Raw genomic sequence first — 12342 nt, forward strand, 5'->3', positions numbered from 1 at the left:
GACCGACCGGGATATGGTCTGATACCAGATCCACCCGGAGAAAGTGCGAGACCCCCGCGTGGCTACGGGTCGGAAATAAACTTGGCTAGTCAAGCAATCAGACCAAGCGATGGCTGGGCACTGGGCAGAATTAATATTTAGAGTCGGAGATGGCTTACTCCGGCTTTGGCTTCTTTGTGCTGTGCTCGGATGCCGAGGTGAAGCTTTCGGCATTGATGAGCTTTTTAAATGTAACTTACAAGTAGAATTCCCGCCAGGATTTATTACTTTTATTTCATGATTTACTCCATTCATGAGAACTACGAACATAGTGGAGGACTAGCTATAAACTTGCTTCATACTATTTTCGATATTCCAGTCTCTCAAAACAAGATCCTATTAAACATGTTTAACCTCGGGGCCCGGTTTCCATTCCCCAACCCCGCGAATTCCCCCAAACTCAAACCAGCCCAAGTCAAACTCAAAACCCACGCGCGGTCCTATGGCTGCATGTACTTTACATGGCTGAATCGTTCGCCTCACGGAAGAACTCCGAGCACAGTCCCGTACTACGCAGTACTACTAACAGCCTGAAAGATCCGCCTATACACCCCTGGTCACGCACCACACGGACGTCTTCCGTGGGGTGCCATCCAGGAAGCTTTCCCCGGATCTGAGTGGCTTTTGGCTTGAAAGGAGCGCGCTGTTTCGCAGGACTCGACCTCCATGACTCCCGCCTCCACCGTGGGGGGATGGGACCCCGTACGGGGCGCCGTCCTATGAGGGTTGCCGAATACAGAGCCATGACACCATTGACCTTCGTGTCTCTCCGCATTCTTCATGGTGGATACACGCTTATTGGTTGGGTTGCCGTATGTATGGCTGGTTTTCCTCGGCCCCCCCACGCACTTTGTTCGATGGAGAGGAAGTACGGGGAACAGAGTACGGGGTAATGGGGTAAACGGGGTTAATGCGATGATGCTAAACACTAAACATGCATTGCACTACTACCGCCACTTGGATGATCCGATTCTCCTCGCATTGCCCCCGTTTTTTTGGGACCTGGGCCACATGCAGACCACGCGGTGACACGTCCCCCCTCTTTCGTCTCGTGCAAGGACATAAAGTGATCTGCCATCCCCCCGTCTCCCGGTCGAAGTAGTAAACTAGTGGCGACTTTCAGAAATCCGTCTTCCAACTAGTCCCGGGTCTCGATCTGTTCTCCGTTCTTGTTCCTCGGTCGCTGTTGAGGACAAGTTCATCGTTTACATCCACCATGGCGCCTACTACGGGTGTCATCTCCGACTTGGAGACAATGGGCGAAAAGGCCGATATGACCCACGAGGAGGTGGTGCATCTGGCGCAGTTGACGGACGAGGAGAAAGTTCTCGAGAAGAAACTTCTGCGACGTATTGATTCTCTTATCATGCCGCTGGTCGTGCTGGTTTATCTGTTGAATTATATTGATCGGTAGGGAGAGCCCTCTATCTATGCTTGGTGTCGGAAACTAATTCGCCGACAGAAACAACTATGCTGCTGCAAAGCTGCAAGGTCTTACGGATGACCTCGGTCTAACGGCTACACAGTACCAGACCGGTCTATCGATTTTGTTTGTGGCATATATTCTGATGCAAGTGCCGAGTAACCTGATGCTGAACTACATGGGTCGCCCATCTTTGTATCTGGGCTTTTTCATCACTGCTTGGGGGTTAGTGTCAGCTCTGACTAGTCAGGTCAAGGGTTATGGCTCGATTGTGGCATGCCGCTTCCTACTTGGACTGGTTGGTAAGTTTTATCTTAACCAGGAGCACCTTGTTTCTTTTCTATGTTTTACATGTACTAATCCGACCATCTATAGAGGCCCCCTTCTTCGCCGGTGTCCTATTCTACCTTTCCAAGTGGTACACGAGGAAAGAACTGGCATTCCGCATGAGTATCTTCTACTCTGGCTCCCTGCTTAGCGGTGCCTTTGGAAATCTCATTGCTGCCGGTATTCTGAAGGGTCTCAAAGGTCATCGCGGCCTGTCAGCCTGGCAGTGGCTGTACATCATCGAGGGTGCCATCACCATGTTCGTCGGCATCATCATCTGCTTCATTCTCCCCGATTTCCCCGAGACCTGGAAAATGCTATCCCCCGAGATGCGCCGCGTCGCCGAACGCCGTCTAGCCATCGAAGCCGCCGAAGCCGATGTCGACGAGAAAGGCGGCATGTCCCAGCTCAAGGGTCTTAAACTCGCCATGACCGATATCAAGACTTATGTCTTGGCCGTGGCATACATGTGTATCACCGGCGCGGCGGGCTTCCAGAACTTCTTCCCCACGCTGACCAAGACCCTGCACTACAACAACACCATTTCGCTGCTGCTCGTTGCCCCGCCGTACGTCTTCATGGTAGTCTACAGTCTTGCGCACTCGTATACCTCGGATAAAATGGGCGTCCGCTTCTGGTTCCTGGTCTACCCAATCCCCATCTCCATCCTAGGATTCATCCTCTTCTCAACAACTACCGGCTTCGCCCCCCGCTACATCTCCCTCTTCCTGATGATGTTCGTCTTCGCGCAAAACGGTACCTTGTACTCGTGGATCGCCAATGCGCTGCCCCGCCCACCCGCTAAGCGTGCCGCCGCATACGCCTTTATCAATTCCATCGGTAACTCGGCTAGTATCTGGACGCCGTATACGTACCGGTCCGATGAGTCGCCCAAGTTCTGGACGGCGATGGGTGTGAATATTGGTCTGCAGGTGTTGGGCCTGACTATGGCGCTGTTTATGTACTTTAATCTGCGCATGTTGAATAAGAGGCAGGAGAGATTGGAGAATGAGGATGTGCAGTTGACGGAGAAGGAGTTGAGGCGGTTGCAGGTTACGGCTGATTTGGAGGGGATTGATGTTGCCGCTGCGAGACGCTTGCAGAAGGGTTTCCGGTTTGTGCTGTAAGGGTGGGATATTACAGAGTTACGTTCTATATAGTTATATTGAGGTTATACTTTATGATCGATAATGTTTCTACGAATTTCAGCGCTCGTTTAAGACTGGTACTATCCCAAAAGTAGCGCAATCGGTGGTGACTGTCTAAAATAGCCCTTTACATACCTGAGGCTAGACCAGTCTTTCGACTATTCTAGCACAGATATCCCTACGAAAGCCCTTGAAAGACATTTCCCCGCTCGAATAATCCTACGAGGCGCCACATGTCCAAAGTAATTCAAGTATTATGCTCAAAATAATCGCTGGTTTTATGGTGATCAATCTAATCCCCAATCTATGACTCGTCCCGTCCTCAAGGACCCTTGCGTGGGTATGAGGTACTTCGTACTCAAATATACTTTCCCGAGCTCCGGCCAACTATAAAGGACTGCCTTTTCCGTCTTTCCAGGTAGCTCCTGCCAGGGCTAACAGACATAGTAACAAAGTACTGTCCTAATTAACAATAATCAATCGTCCTACATAAACTACACCTTCCCCTCATCGCGATCGACCATCCTCATTCCTCCCCACTAAATCATCCACCTCTACCGGGCTTGACGCTACACCAAAATCCAACCCTCCCAACCTCGACTCCACCACAATGCAATCCCTCTCTCGCCCAATCCTCCAAACCAAAGCACCAACACCCCTCCTCCTCCGAGCATTAACTACAACTCCATCCACCATGGGCGCAGGCGATACCGGCGCTCCCAAAGCGCGAGGCTTCCTAGCGGAGTAAGTTCAAAGTCGCTGCGACCGCGGGATCTCCATGACGTCATGCATTTACTAACAATGCGACCCTGTAGAAAGGACCAGTTCCAGCGTCGAGAGGCGGCCCAGGAGGCGATGTATATTCGGCGGCAGGAGATGGAGAAGTATGTTTTTATTGTGGGAGTGGTTCTGGGTATAACAGTGGTGTTCTAACTAAGTGGGATTCCTTAGGATTGAGAAGTTGCGGTTGAAGATGAAGGAGTCGCAGAGACATATGGCCGAGTTGGATAAGCATTTGTATGTTGTGGTCTTTGGGAGTTGTCTTGATCTTGAGAGAGGGTTGTGCTAATCATGCTTGGTTTAGGGAGGAATATGCGAAGAGTCAGGGTGGGGAACAGAATTGATGGAAGCTCCATGATCTATCCACGCTTTCATGTTTACTTTTGCAGTTCTTATGAGCTTGTTCAGACTCTCGGCGTCCCAATCTGTGAATGCCTGTCATTCCTGCTCATCCTGAACGAGCAAGAAGCTATTAATTCCCACTCCAATATTCGATACCACCATATGCTCCAGTCGAATGAAAATATCTGTACTTTTCCAATTCCCATGCCTCATTAACGCTAAACAGAACTTTTCGCTATGCAAATGTCTAAATCTTGGCCTGCCATCGCCATCGATAACTCAGACTCGCCCACCGCGCCATAATGAACATCCCCAGCGCGACGATCAACACACTCCCCAGATACGCAACCATCGCACGACTGCCCACTTTCTCGAGCATCTCACCACCAATGGGAATGCAAATTAGCGTGCTAGAGTCTTCATCAGTATATATTTCCAGCCTTCAATCTCGACACTAGGCCAATACTTACGCCAAGCTCACGATAGAGTAACAAATGCCAAACCGACCCCCGACCTCGCTCGCCTTCGAGATCTGCCCAATGCATGCTGGGGCTAGGCTCAAGAAGGATCCCGATGCGAGTCCGAAGACGCAGCTGAAGACGTATAGACCTGATAGAGTGTGGCCGAAGGGGAGCCAAATGGTGAAGATGGCTAGGGCGCCGAGGCAGATAAGTCCCGTCTGCGTGTTGATACGCCCATATTTGTCGGCGACGAGGCCGGTGATGAGGCGGCCGATTGTGGAGAAACTAGGACGGAGATTAGTCTGGTTCGATGCGAATGAATCGATTGACCTACACATTCAGAACGGACAGCAGAATCACACTGGTCGACACGCTGAACCCTTGCATCACCACGTACGTGGGATACAAACCCAAGCCGGCAAAGACTTCCAACTCCAGTCCTATTAATGGATCAGTATCACAGCACTTTTACAATCCTCTTCCTCTCGCATCACTCACCAAAAGTCCCCAACGTCAACCAGGTAAACCTCGTATCCCGAAATGCCCTCAAATTAATACTCGACTTACTCTGCCCCCTGGGTAACCTCGACCTCACCAACCCAATCCCAACCCCACACATCACCGCCACCATCAGCGCCAACATCCGAATAGCCCATTTATACCCAAACCTCGCAAACGCCACCCGCAACACAAGCGGGAACATGACACCCCCAATCCAGCCCCGGACATGGCCCACCCCATCGCCAACCCAACCCTTCGATCAAACCACTGCGGCACAGCCGCCATAGCAGCGGTACTCAGCAACGCGGAACCAGAGCCCATAACCACGCCCAGCGTCAGCATAAAGTGCCAGTACAGTCTGCATTCAGCCAGAATGAATATTCCAGCGATATAACAGCATGATCCAGCGATGAGGATTCCCGTCGGACCGTACCGGTCGAACATGGGACCTATTTGCACGCTGAGGACGAGTCCGAAGAACGTGAATAGACCCGGGATCCAGCCGACGGCGCTGGTGGAGTAGTCTGAGAGTTGGTGCGTGGCGAAGTAGTTCTGGAGGACGCCAGTGGAATTCATCATGCCGTAGCTGGCCATTAAAAGGAAGAAGGAGCCTAGGACGACGAGCCAGGAGCGGGTGCCGCCGTCTGGGAAGGTTTCTTCGCTGTCTAGTGGGCGGATGTGTGTGGTGTGCGTTGTTATGGCGGATAGTTGGGCGGGGGGTTCGAGGATGGAGAAGGCGGTTTGCGGTGGGGTTTCTTCATCGTGGATGTTGTGTAGATTGCTTGGGCCTGCGAGGGAGAGGTGGTCGGTTGGTGTATCAGGTGGTGATGGGTGGTAGGATTGGGTGGTGATGATTGTGGTGGTTTTGGATGTGGCCATTACGGGACTTTGAAGAGTGACGATACTTGGTGGATGCAAGTTTAGTCTCAATAATTCAGCTAAGATAAAAAAAAGAGGGGTTTCAACGATTCTTTCGGAAGTCAATCGCTCTTATCTTGATCCTTCGAGACCATCGGGATCCCAAGCCGACATCTTGTGACTCATGGCGAGAAATCCTGCATGAATGGCGGTCGCACTTGGAATAGACCGATGGAGATATAGTGGGGATGAGAGAGTATCAATGAGGAAATGCATTCCGCAAGATTGAATGATTGGACGAGTCTAGACTGATTGATCCACGCTCTTGGCCGACTGAATTGGAGACGAGACCCGGTAGATGCGGGAATCGGAGAACCCCCCGGGAAACACGAGGATTAAACTGCAGTAGCTCCAGGGTTAGCACAACTGTTATAACTGAGTTGTTCGATCTTGATTGGTAGGAATTATCCTCAAGATCATTATCGATGACCGGATAAACGGCATTGACCCACTTGTGGTCTTTCCATTGCTTCTGAAGCTATTCCGGAATAGGCCCCCGACACGGCAGTAGCAAGACTTTTGAGGGATAGACGAATTGGATTGTGAACGACAATCAAGGACACATTACACTTTGTCAAATTGAAAAGATACTCAGATCAGCACAGAACTTGTAGTAGAGATGCAATGTATGTCTAAACTCCTAAAATGTAAGATTAACCCAGTCTAAAATCTATTAATGTCTTTCATCTTCAACTTCTCCCACCAACACAATCCCCTAATCCAATCTATTCAGCCTTCTTCGACGCCTTGGTCCGCAGCTTCATCAGCAAATACACCAAAGCATAGGAGCTAACCGCAAAGATAGCAACAATGCCAATATCCCGCCATCCGTAGTAGTACGCCTTCAAGTTGAGGTTGTACAGATAATCGCTGCCGTGGGTGTATTCACACACGCGGCAACTCTCGGTCGCATCGGGGTTGACTAGGTTCATCCGCGCACCGATAGTCTCCATGTAGTCTTGCAGGTAGTTGATGCAAGTGGTGCCATTGGGTGGATCGAAGATAGCAAACTCGCTCTCCTTGCACTTAATATCGGTATCCCAAACGTTGAAGACCAGAAGGCCACCCATCAAGTAATTGAACGGGTTCATCCAGTAGATCCAGTAGCGCCAGAATTCCTGGATCTGCCCATACGGCACCAGGACACCACAGAAGGAGACCAGGGTTCCGATGATGAGGGGGTTCACCAGGGCGGCAAAGGTGGCATTGGGCGCGTACGCGGCGACGAATTGGCCGATACCCGTGTACACGAACTCGTACAGGAGCATCATGAAGAAGGTTGCGCCAGACTTGCTGGAAGCCGTGTCGCCGCCGATCGTCCAGTACCAGCACACGAAGTAGAGGACACCGCAGATGCAGAGGTAGGGGATCTCAGAGAGGACCAGGGCAGTAACGAAGGCCCACCACGAGTACATCTTGGACTTCTTCTCACGCTGCTCATAGATTGCACGACGTTCCAGGAAGAGGGGTTGCAACTGGTTGATGACACCGGGAGCGACGAAGATGAAGTTGAAGATAGTGAAAAGGCGCATTTGCAAGTCGCTGACGCTGTCGCCAATCATCCAGAAGGAGAATCCATTGAAAATGGCAGAACCGATGTGCAGAGCAAACTTGTTGTTGACGTAGTCCGTGTTGCGGAAGAGAGCGGTGCTCATCCGGGTGCTCACCAACTTTGTCTGTTCCCAGATCGAGGTTGCGAATTCCTGTCCATCATCGAGAGTTCCGGGTGGACTAGCGGCGGCGGTATCGATAATCTGGTCAAGCTCTTTGGTAGTTTTCTGGTGCTCGGGTGATTCAAGCCAGACTTGGTTCCAATCCCGGCCCTGGCTGAGATGACCGGAGACGACGTCAATCATATGCTCGGCCGGGTTAGTATTGGTCGGGCAAGGGGCGCCATAACGGCCGAAATAGTTCTTGACCGTGTTTCCGTTATCACCGATATCACCAAAGTACACTGTCTTGCCGCCCTTAGCGAGCAAAAGAAGTGTATCGAATTCGGCGAAGAGTTGAGCAGAGGGCTGGTGAATGGTAACGAGCACAGCCTGACCGACGTCGGCCAGCTTCCTCAAGAAACGGACCGTGTTGTAGGCAGACTGTCCGTCAAGACCAGAGGTAGGCTCGTCGAGGAAGATTAGGATACTAGGCTTAGAAACGAGCTCGACACCAATAGTGACACGCTTCCGCTGCTCCACACTCAATCCAGCACCGATGCGACCGATCAAAGTATCGGCGAGGTCATGCAGCTCGAGAAGATCAATAATTGTGTCGACATACTTCAGCTTCTCCTCGCGCGGCACATCCCGGGCTTGACGCAGAAGCGCGGAGAACTCAAGAGACTCGCGGACAGTAGCAAAAGGTTCCAGGACGTCAAGCTGCTCACAGTAACCGGCAGAGCGCTGGAAAGAAACAGGCAAAGGACGGCCGTCAACCATGATAGAACCCTTGATGGTACCCTCGGTCTTGCGCTGAGCCAGAACGTCGAGTAGGGTGGTCTTACCCGCACCAGACGAACCCATCAGAGCACCCAGCATACCCGGCTTCACCCAACCGCAGATATTATCCAGCAGCAAGCGATCACCGGTGGGAGTCTTGACAGTGTAGCTCAGGTTCTTCCAAGTGAACACGGAGGTGTTGCGGACCAGCTGGCTATCAATGTTGTTCTCATCACGAGCATCACCCGCAGACGGCTTCTTGGACTTCTCCTGAACCTGCGACTCCTCGTCGAGAGGTGCGTTCTGATTATGCTGGCCCAGTCGCTCGCGCGGGATCACCAAGCAGCTTCCGCTCTCAGAGGGAGACTTCCATCTTGAGGTAGCAATGATCGTAACAACCACAAACAGCACCCACCATGCCCAGTTGATACCAAAGTTGCGCCAGAGGTGGGCATGGCTGTAGGAGAGCGAGCTGAGGTATTGTTCACCAGTAACAAAGGTGTTACCTTGGATGGCACCACCAACGCCAGCACAAGACTGGTGTGCACTGTCGGTGTAGCCAGGACCCTGGGGGATGAGGTTGGTGCCGACGCAAGGAATAATCTTGTTGTGGAACTCGTTGGACAGGAGGGCCTCGAAGCCGTAGGCCAAGGGATCAATCCAGAAGATCCAGCCGAACCAGGGGTGCATCTGGGGCTTCTGAATCATGTAGCCAGTATACATGATCAGGGCGGAAATGAGGAAACCGGAGACCTTGGAAGCACCGTCGAATGTGGAGAAGAGAGCACCAATGGCACGGAACAGGGCGGTCATACACTGTGAAAGGTTAGAGGGTATCGAAAAACATTAGCGAAGGACTTGACTCACCATAGTAGTGGCGAACACCAAAATCCAGTAGGTGAAGAAAGCTCCAGCAGTCATTGTCAAGCCAACCATAAAGTACACAACCAGCGCGAACATGCTGACCTGGAACAGCAGCACAGGAATGTCGGCAGTGATTTGAGCAATGCAGAAAGCGGCGGGGTGGAACATGGCGAAGCTCTTGTGCTTAACTAGAACGGGGCGACCCTCAAAGGAGTCGGTCACTTCGGACATGGCAAGCAGACTGTTGTACAAGAGGGAGAAGAAAAGAGCACCGGATTTGACGAAGAGACCACCCGAGTTATCTGGGGCACTGTAGAATAGGGAACCAGCAATAAGAGCTTGCATCAGGGTTGCGACTTGCTTGATGATGAAGGTCGCCTTGTCACCCCAGATGATCTGGTATTGCCGGATAATACAAGCCTTGACTTGTTCAATAAAGCTCACAGTTAAAGGGCTGTTTTTGGGAAGTTGTTTGGAGGTCTCAAAGGCCACGCCTTCCTTGAAGTCCTGGGTGCGCTGGCGTGCGACATCAGAGTTGGGATAGTCGTATTCGGAGATCATATCGGTGTGAATGGGAGACTTTTCGTATTCTTGGCGAAGAGTATCCTTGTTTCGGGGGAAGCGGTTTTCGTATCCGTCACGAATGCGGCGTTCGGTAGGGACGGTGACACCGGTAAGGAAATCGGCGACGTTGGAACCCTCACGACAGACGAAGCCAACCTCCTCCATGAAGGGCCGGGCCTGAGCACGAGGACCGTAGTAGACCTGCTCACCCTCGTCAAGAACCAGCACCTTGTCGAAGAGATCATAGATACCGTTGCCGGCCTGGTACAGAGTGACGATGGTAGACAGACCCAGGGTATCAGTCATGGCACGGATGGCCTTTGTCCACTCCAGCGCAGTGCTTGCATCTAGACCACGGGTACTGTTATCCCAGCAAAATACGGATCCACGGGTAGCGAGACATTCGATGATCGAGACACGTTTGCGCTCACCACCAGAGACACCACGAACATACTCGTTGCCGACCTTAGTGTCTTCAGTGTGAGAGATTCCCATTGATTCCATCAAAAACTTCTTGGTTTCGGTCTGGTAGGCTTCGGGAGAGTCGGTGCCGTTGGGAAGGCTGAAGGGAACCTTGAGGCGAGTCGCAAAGTCCATGGTTTGTCCGACAGTCAGGGTGGGGAAGAACAGTTCCTCCTCGGTATTCATGACGATTTGGCCTCGATAGTTGTTGGCCTCATCGGGGGTCATCGAGCCGAAACGGACGTCACCTTCGACAGACTTGTATCCTCCACGGCGGTTGGAAAGCATCTTCAGAAGCGTGCTGCAACCGGAGCCAGGACGGCCTAGAACCAGGAGCATCTCACCAGGCTTGACGCAGCCATGGCTCTTGTTCAGAATGGTGCGCAGTGGAGCCTTGTTGCGTGACTCTTTGATATGCTGGGGAATGTTGAACTGTGACAAGACGTTTTCGTTGACAGCGGCCTCGGCGCTGATGACATCGACGCTCAGGTCTTGCCAGGTGACACCAAGTTCCTGAGGTTTGAATCCGGAGGCCAGGTCTCGCTCATGTTGCTCTTGAACCTGCCTCAGCAAGCTCCAGTCGTTGTGCTGACTGTGAGAGGGGCTGCTCTTTTGGGGAGTCTCATCGCCAAGGACGGTGGCAGCACTCTCCGTTTCATATTTGATATCGATCGACCCATGATGGGACGATGAGGGTTGATTGTGTCCCTCCATGGCTGAACGAAAGACAGTGCAAGGAGAGACGTGTGTTTGTAAGAAGAGGGGCGCGTAGGCGGCGGCCCTGAAATCTTTATAACGCCCATCCCAGAAAAGATATCGGCTTCAATCGCAAGCAGTGGGTCCGGACATAAAGATTTCACGGCCACAGGCCTCGCCGAGCTTCCGTGCCCAATTAAACGGGCTTCGTCGACAGGGTCGAGCCCCTGCTCCATGGGTGAACAGTTTCTGATTATGACAGACGATTGAACATAACACATGTTTGTCCCGGGAGCTCCATAATCAGGCCGAGTAGTCGACCCACGTCCAATGGGGACCGAAATCTCTGTCTGCGAACCAAATATCAAGTGGAGCCTCCGAAGATCGAAAGAAAATACTCGGAAGTATCCATCAGGGGTGTCAACTTCCGCTGACTCATCACCTCCTGGATGGTACCTAGGTAGGCCATGTTCGATATTATCGACAAGGTATATCCTTGTGCTCGCTATTCCTGCTCCGTGAAAGCTGAGGTGACTATAAAGGAGCCGCCGTTCTTCCGTCCAGTGGTTGCATCCACTGCTAAATGATTGATAAAGTATTCCGTCTGCATCAGTGGCGTTCGCCATGCCAAGCCACGGAGAGAAAGTTGAGTGGTCACAATTGCGATTCCCTCGGAAAATCGGCCTTTGAATTCGATCCGCTGAGTCAGCGGATCGGAATCGGACAACGTAAGACGAGAACCAAAGTGGATTTTGCTCATCAAAGATGGCGAAAAGTACACCCTGAATTAATTTGGGTACACTAGATTCAGATAGTAAGGTAGAGTATACAGTATCTGCACAGATTTCAATGTCATCTGTTGAATGGTACTCTGGGAAACCATTTCAAAAGAAGAACAACTTCCAGCAATTCCATATACTCCTATACTAAACATGATTTCTAGTGATCCATACTTAATTATAGCTCCACGCTCGAATCTTCTCTAAAAGCGAACTGGTTGCCTAATTCCTTAGGTGATAGGGTTATAGTATGATCCGTAGAACTATATCCCAACTACTTTTCCCGTTGAGGATGTGGAAATACTCACGGATAAAACCTGAAACTATTCATATATCCGAACAAGCGCTTTGATTCGCCCTTTGATTCAGCATCGGCGCCCTTCCCGCGTGGGTGCCATGCGGAGGAATAATCTCCCCGAAGTTCCGATTATCGACAGACCCCTATGCGCCTCCTAACCTTTAGGTGCAGGATCTTTACTGGGTCGGGTAGATCTAGACTTTTGGTGATCCCGCTTAGATCTTACGTGCTTAACTCCGATTCCGAGTCTCTGGCGCGAGAGTCCAGATGCAGCTGATAGATCTCTAGCGTACTCGCCCTTTCGTAGT

General features: G+C 51.5%; 4 protein-coding genes across 4 annotated transcripts; 2 read left to right on the top strand and 2 right to left on the bottom strand.

The window, feature by feature from the left end:
* Nucleotides 1-1255: 1255 nt before the first annotated feature.
* N7496_008919 (putative MFS transporter) lies at nucleotides 1256-2916 on the top strand (the record flags this gene model as incomplete). Its single annotated transcript, XM_056701838.1, has 3 exons — nucleotides 1256-1449; nucleotides 1502-1764; nucleotides 1838-2916. The coding sequence occupies 3 exons, from the start codon at nucleotides 1256-1258 to the stop codon at nucleotides 2914-2916; spliced, it is 1536 nt and encodes a 511-aa protein (XP_056553901.1).
* A 631-nt stretch (nucleotides 2917-3547) lies between these two features.
* On the top strand, nucleotides 3548-4061 carry N7496_008920 (ATPase inhibitor; the record flags this gene model as incomplete). The annotated part of the gene is made up of 4 exons (XM_056701839.1): nucleotides 3548-3681; nucleotides 3753-3821; nucleotides 3889-3954; nucleotides 4022-4061. The coding sequence occupies 4 exons, from the start codon at nucleotides 3548-3550 to the stop codon at nucleotides 4059-4061; spliced, it is 309 nt and encodes a 102-aa protein (XP_056553902.1).
* A 245-nt stretch (nucleotides 4062-4306) lies between these two features.
* On the bottom strand, nucleotides 4307-5900 carry N7496_008921 (uncharacterized protein; the record flags this gene model as incomplete). Its single annotated transcript, XM_056701840.1, has 5 exons — nucleotides 4307-4469; nucleotides 4530-4805; nucleotides 4855-4960; nucleotides 5019-5095; nucleotides 5257-5900. 5 exons carry the CDS (start codon nucleotides 5898-5900, stop codon nucleotides 4307-4309), a joined length of 1266 nt encoding a protein of 421 aa, XP_056553903.1.
* Nucleotides 5901-6664: 764 nt separating this feature from the next.
* On the bottom strand, nucleotides 6665-10975 carry N7496_008922 (ABC multidrug transporter atrF; the record flags this gene model as incomplete). The annotated part of the gene is made up of 2 exons (XM_056701841.1): nucleotides 6665-9187; nucleotides 9239-10975. 2 exons carry the CDS (start codon nucleotides 10973-10975, stop codon nucleotides 6665-6667), a joined length of 4260 nt encoding a protein of 1419 aa, XP_056553904.1.
* Between the last annotated feature and the right edge of the window lie 1367 nt (nucleotides 10976-12342).

This window comes from Penicillium cataractarum (assembly GCF_028827025.1).
Source record: "Penicillium cataractarum strain IBT 29864 chromosome Unknown utg000007l, whole genome shotgun sequence".
Taxonomy (NCBI): Eukaryota; Fungi; Ascomycota; class Eurotiomycetes; order Eurotiales; family Aspergillaceae; genus Penicillium; species Penicillium cataractarum.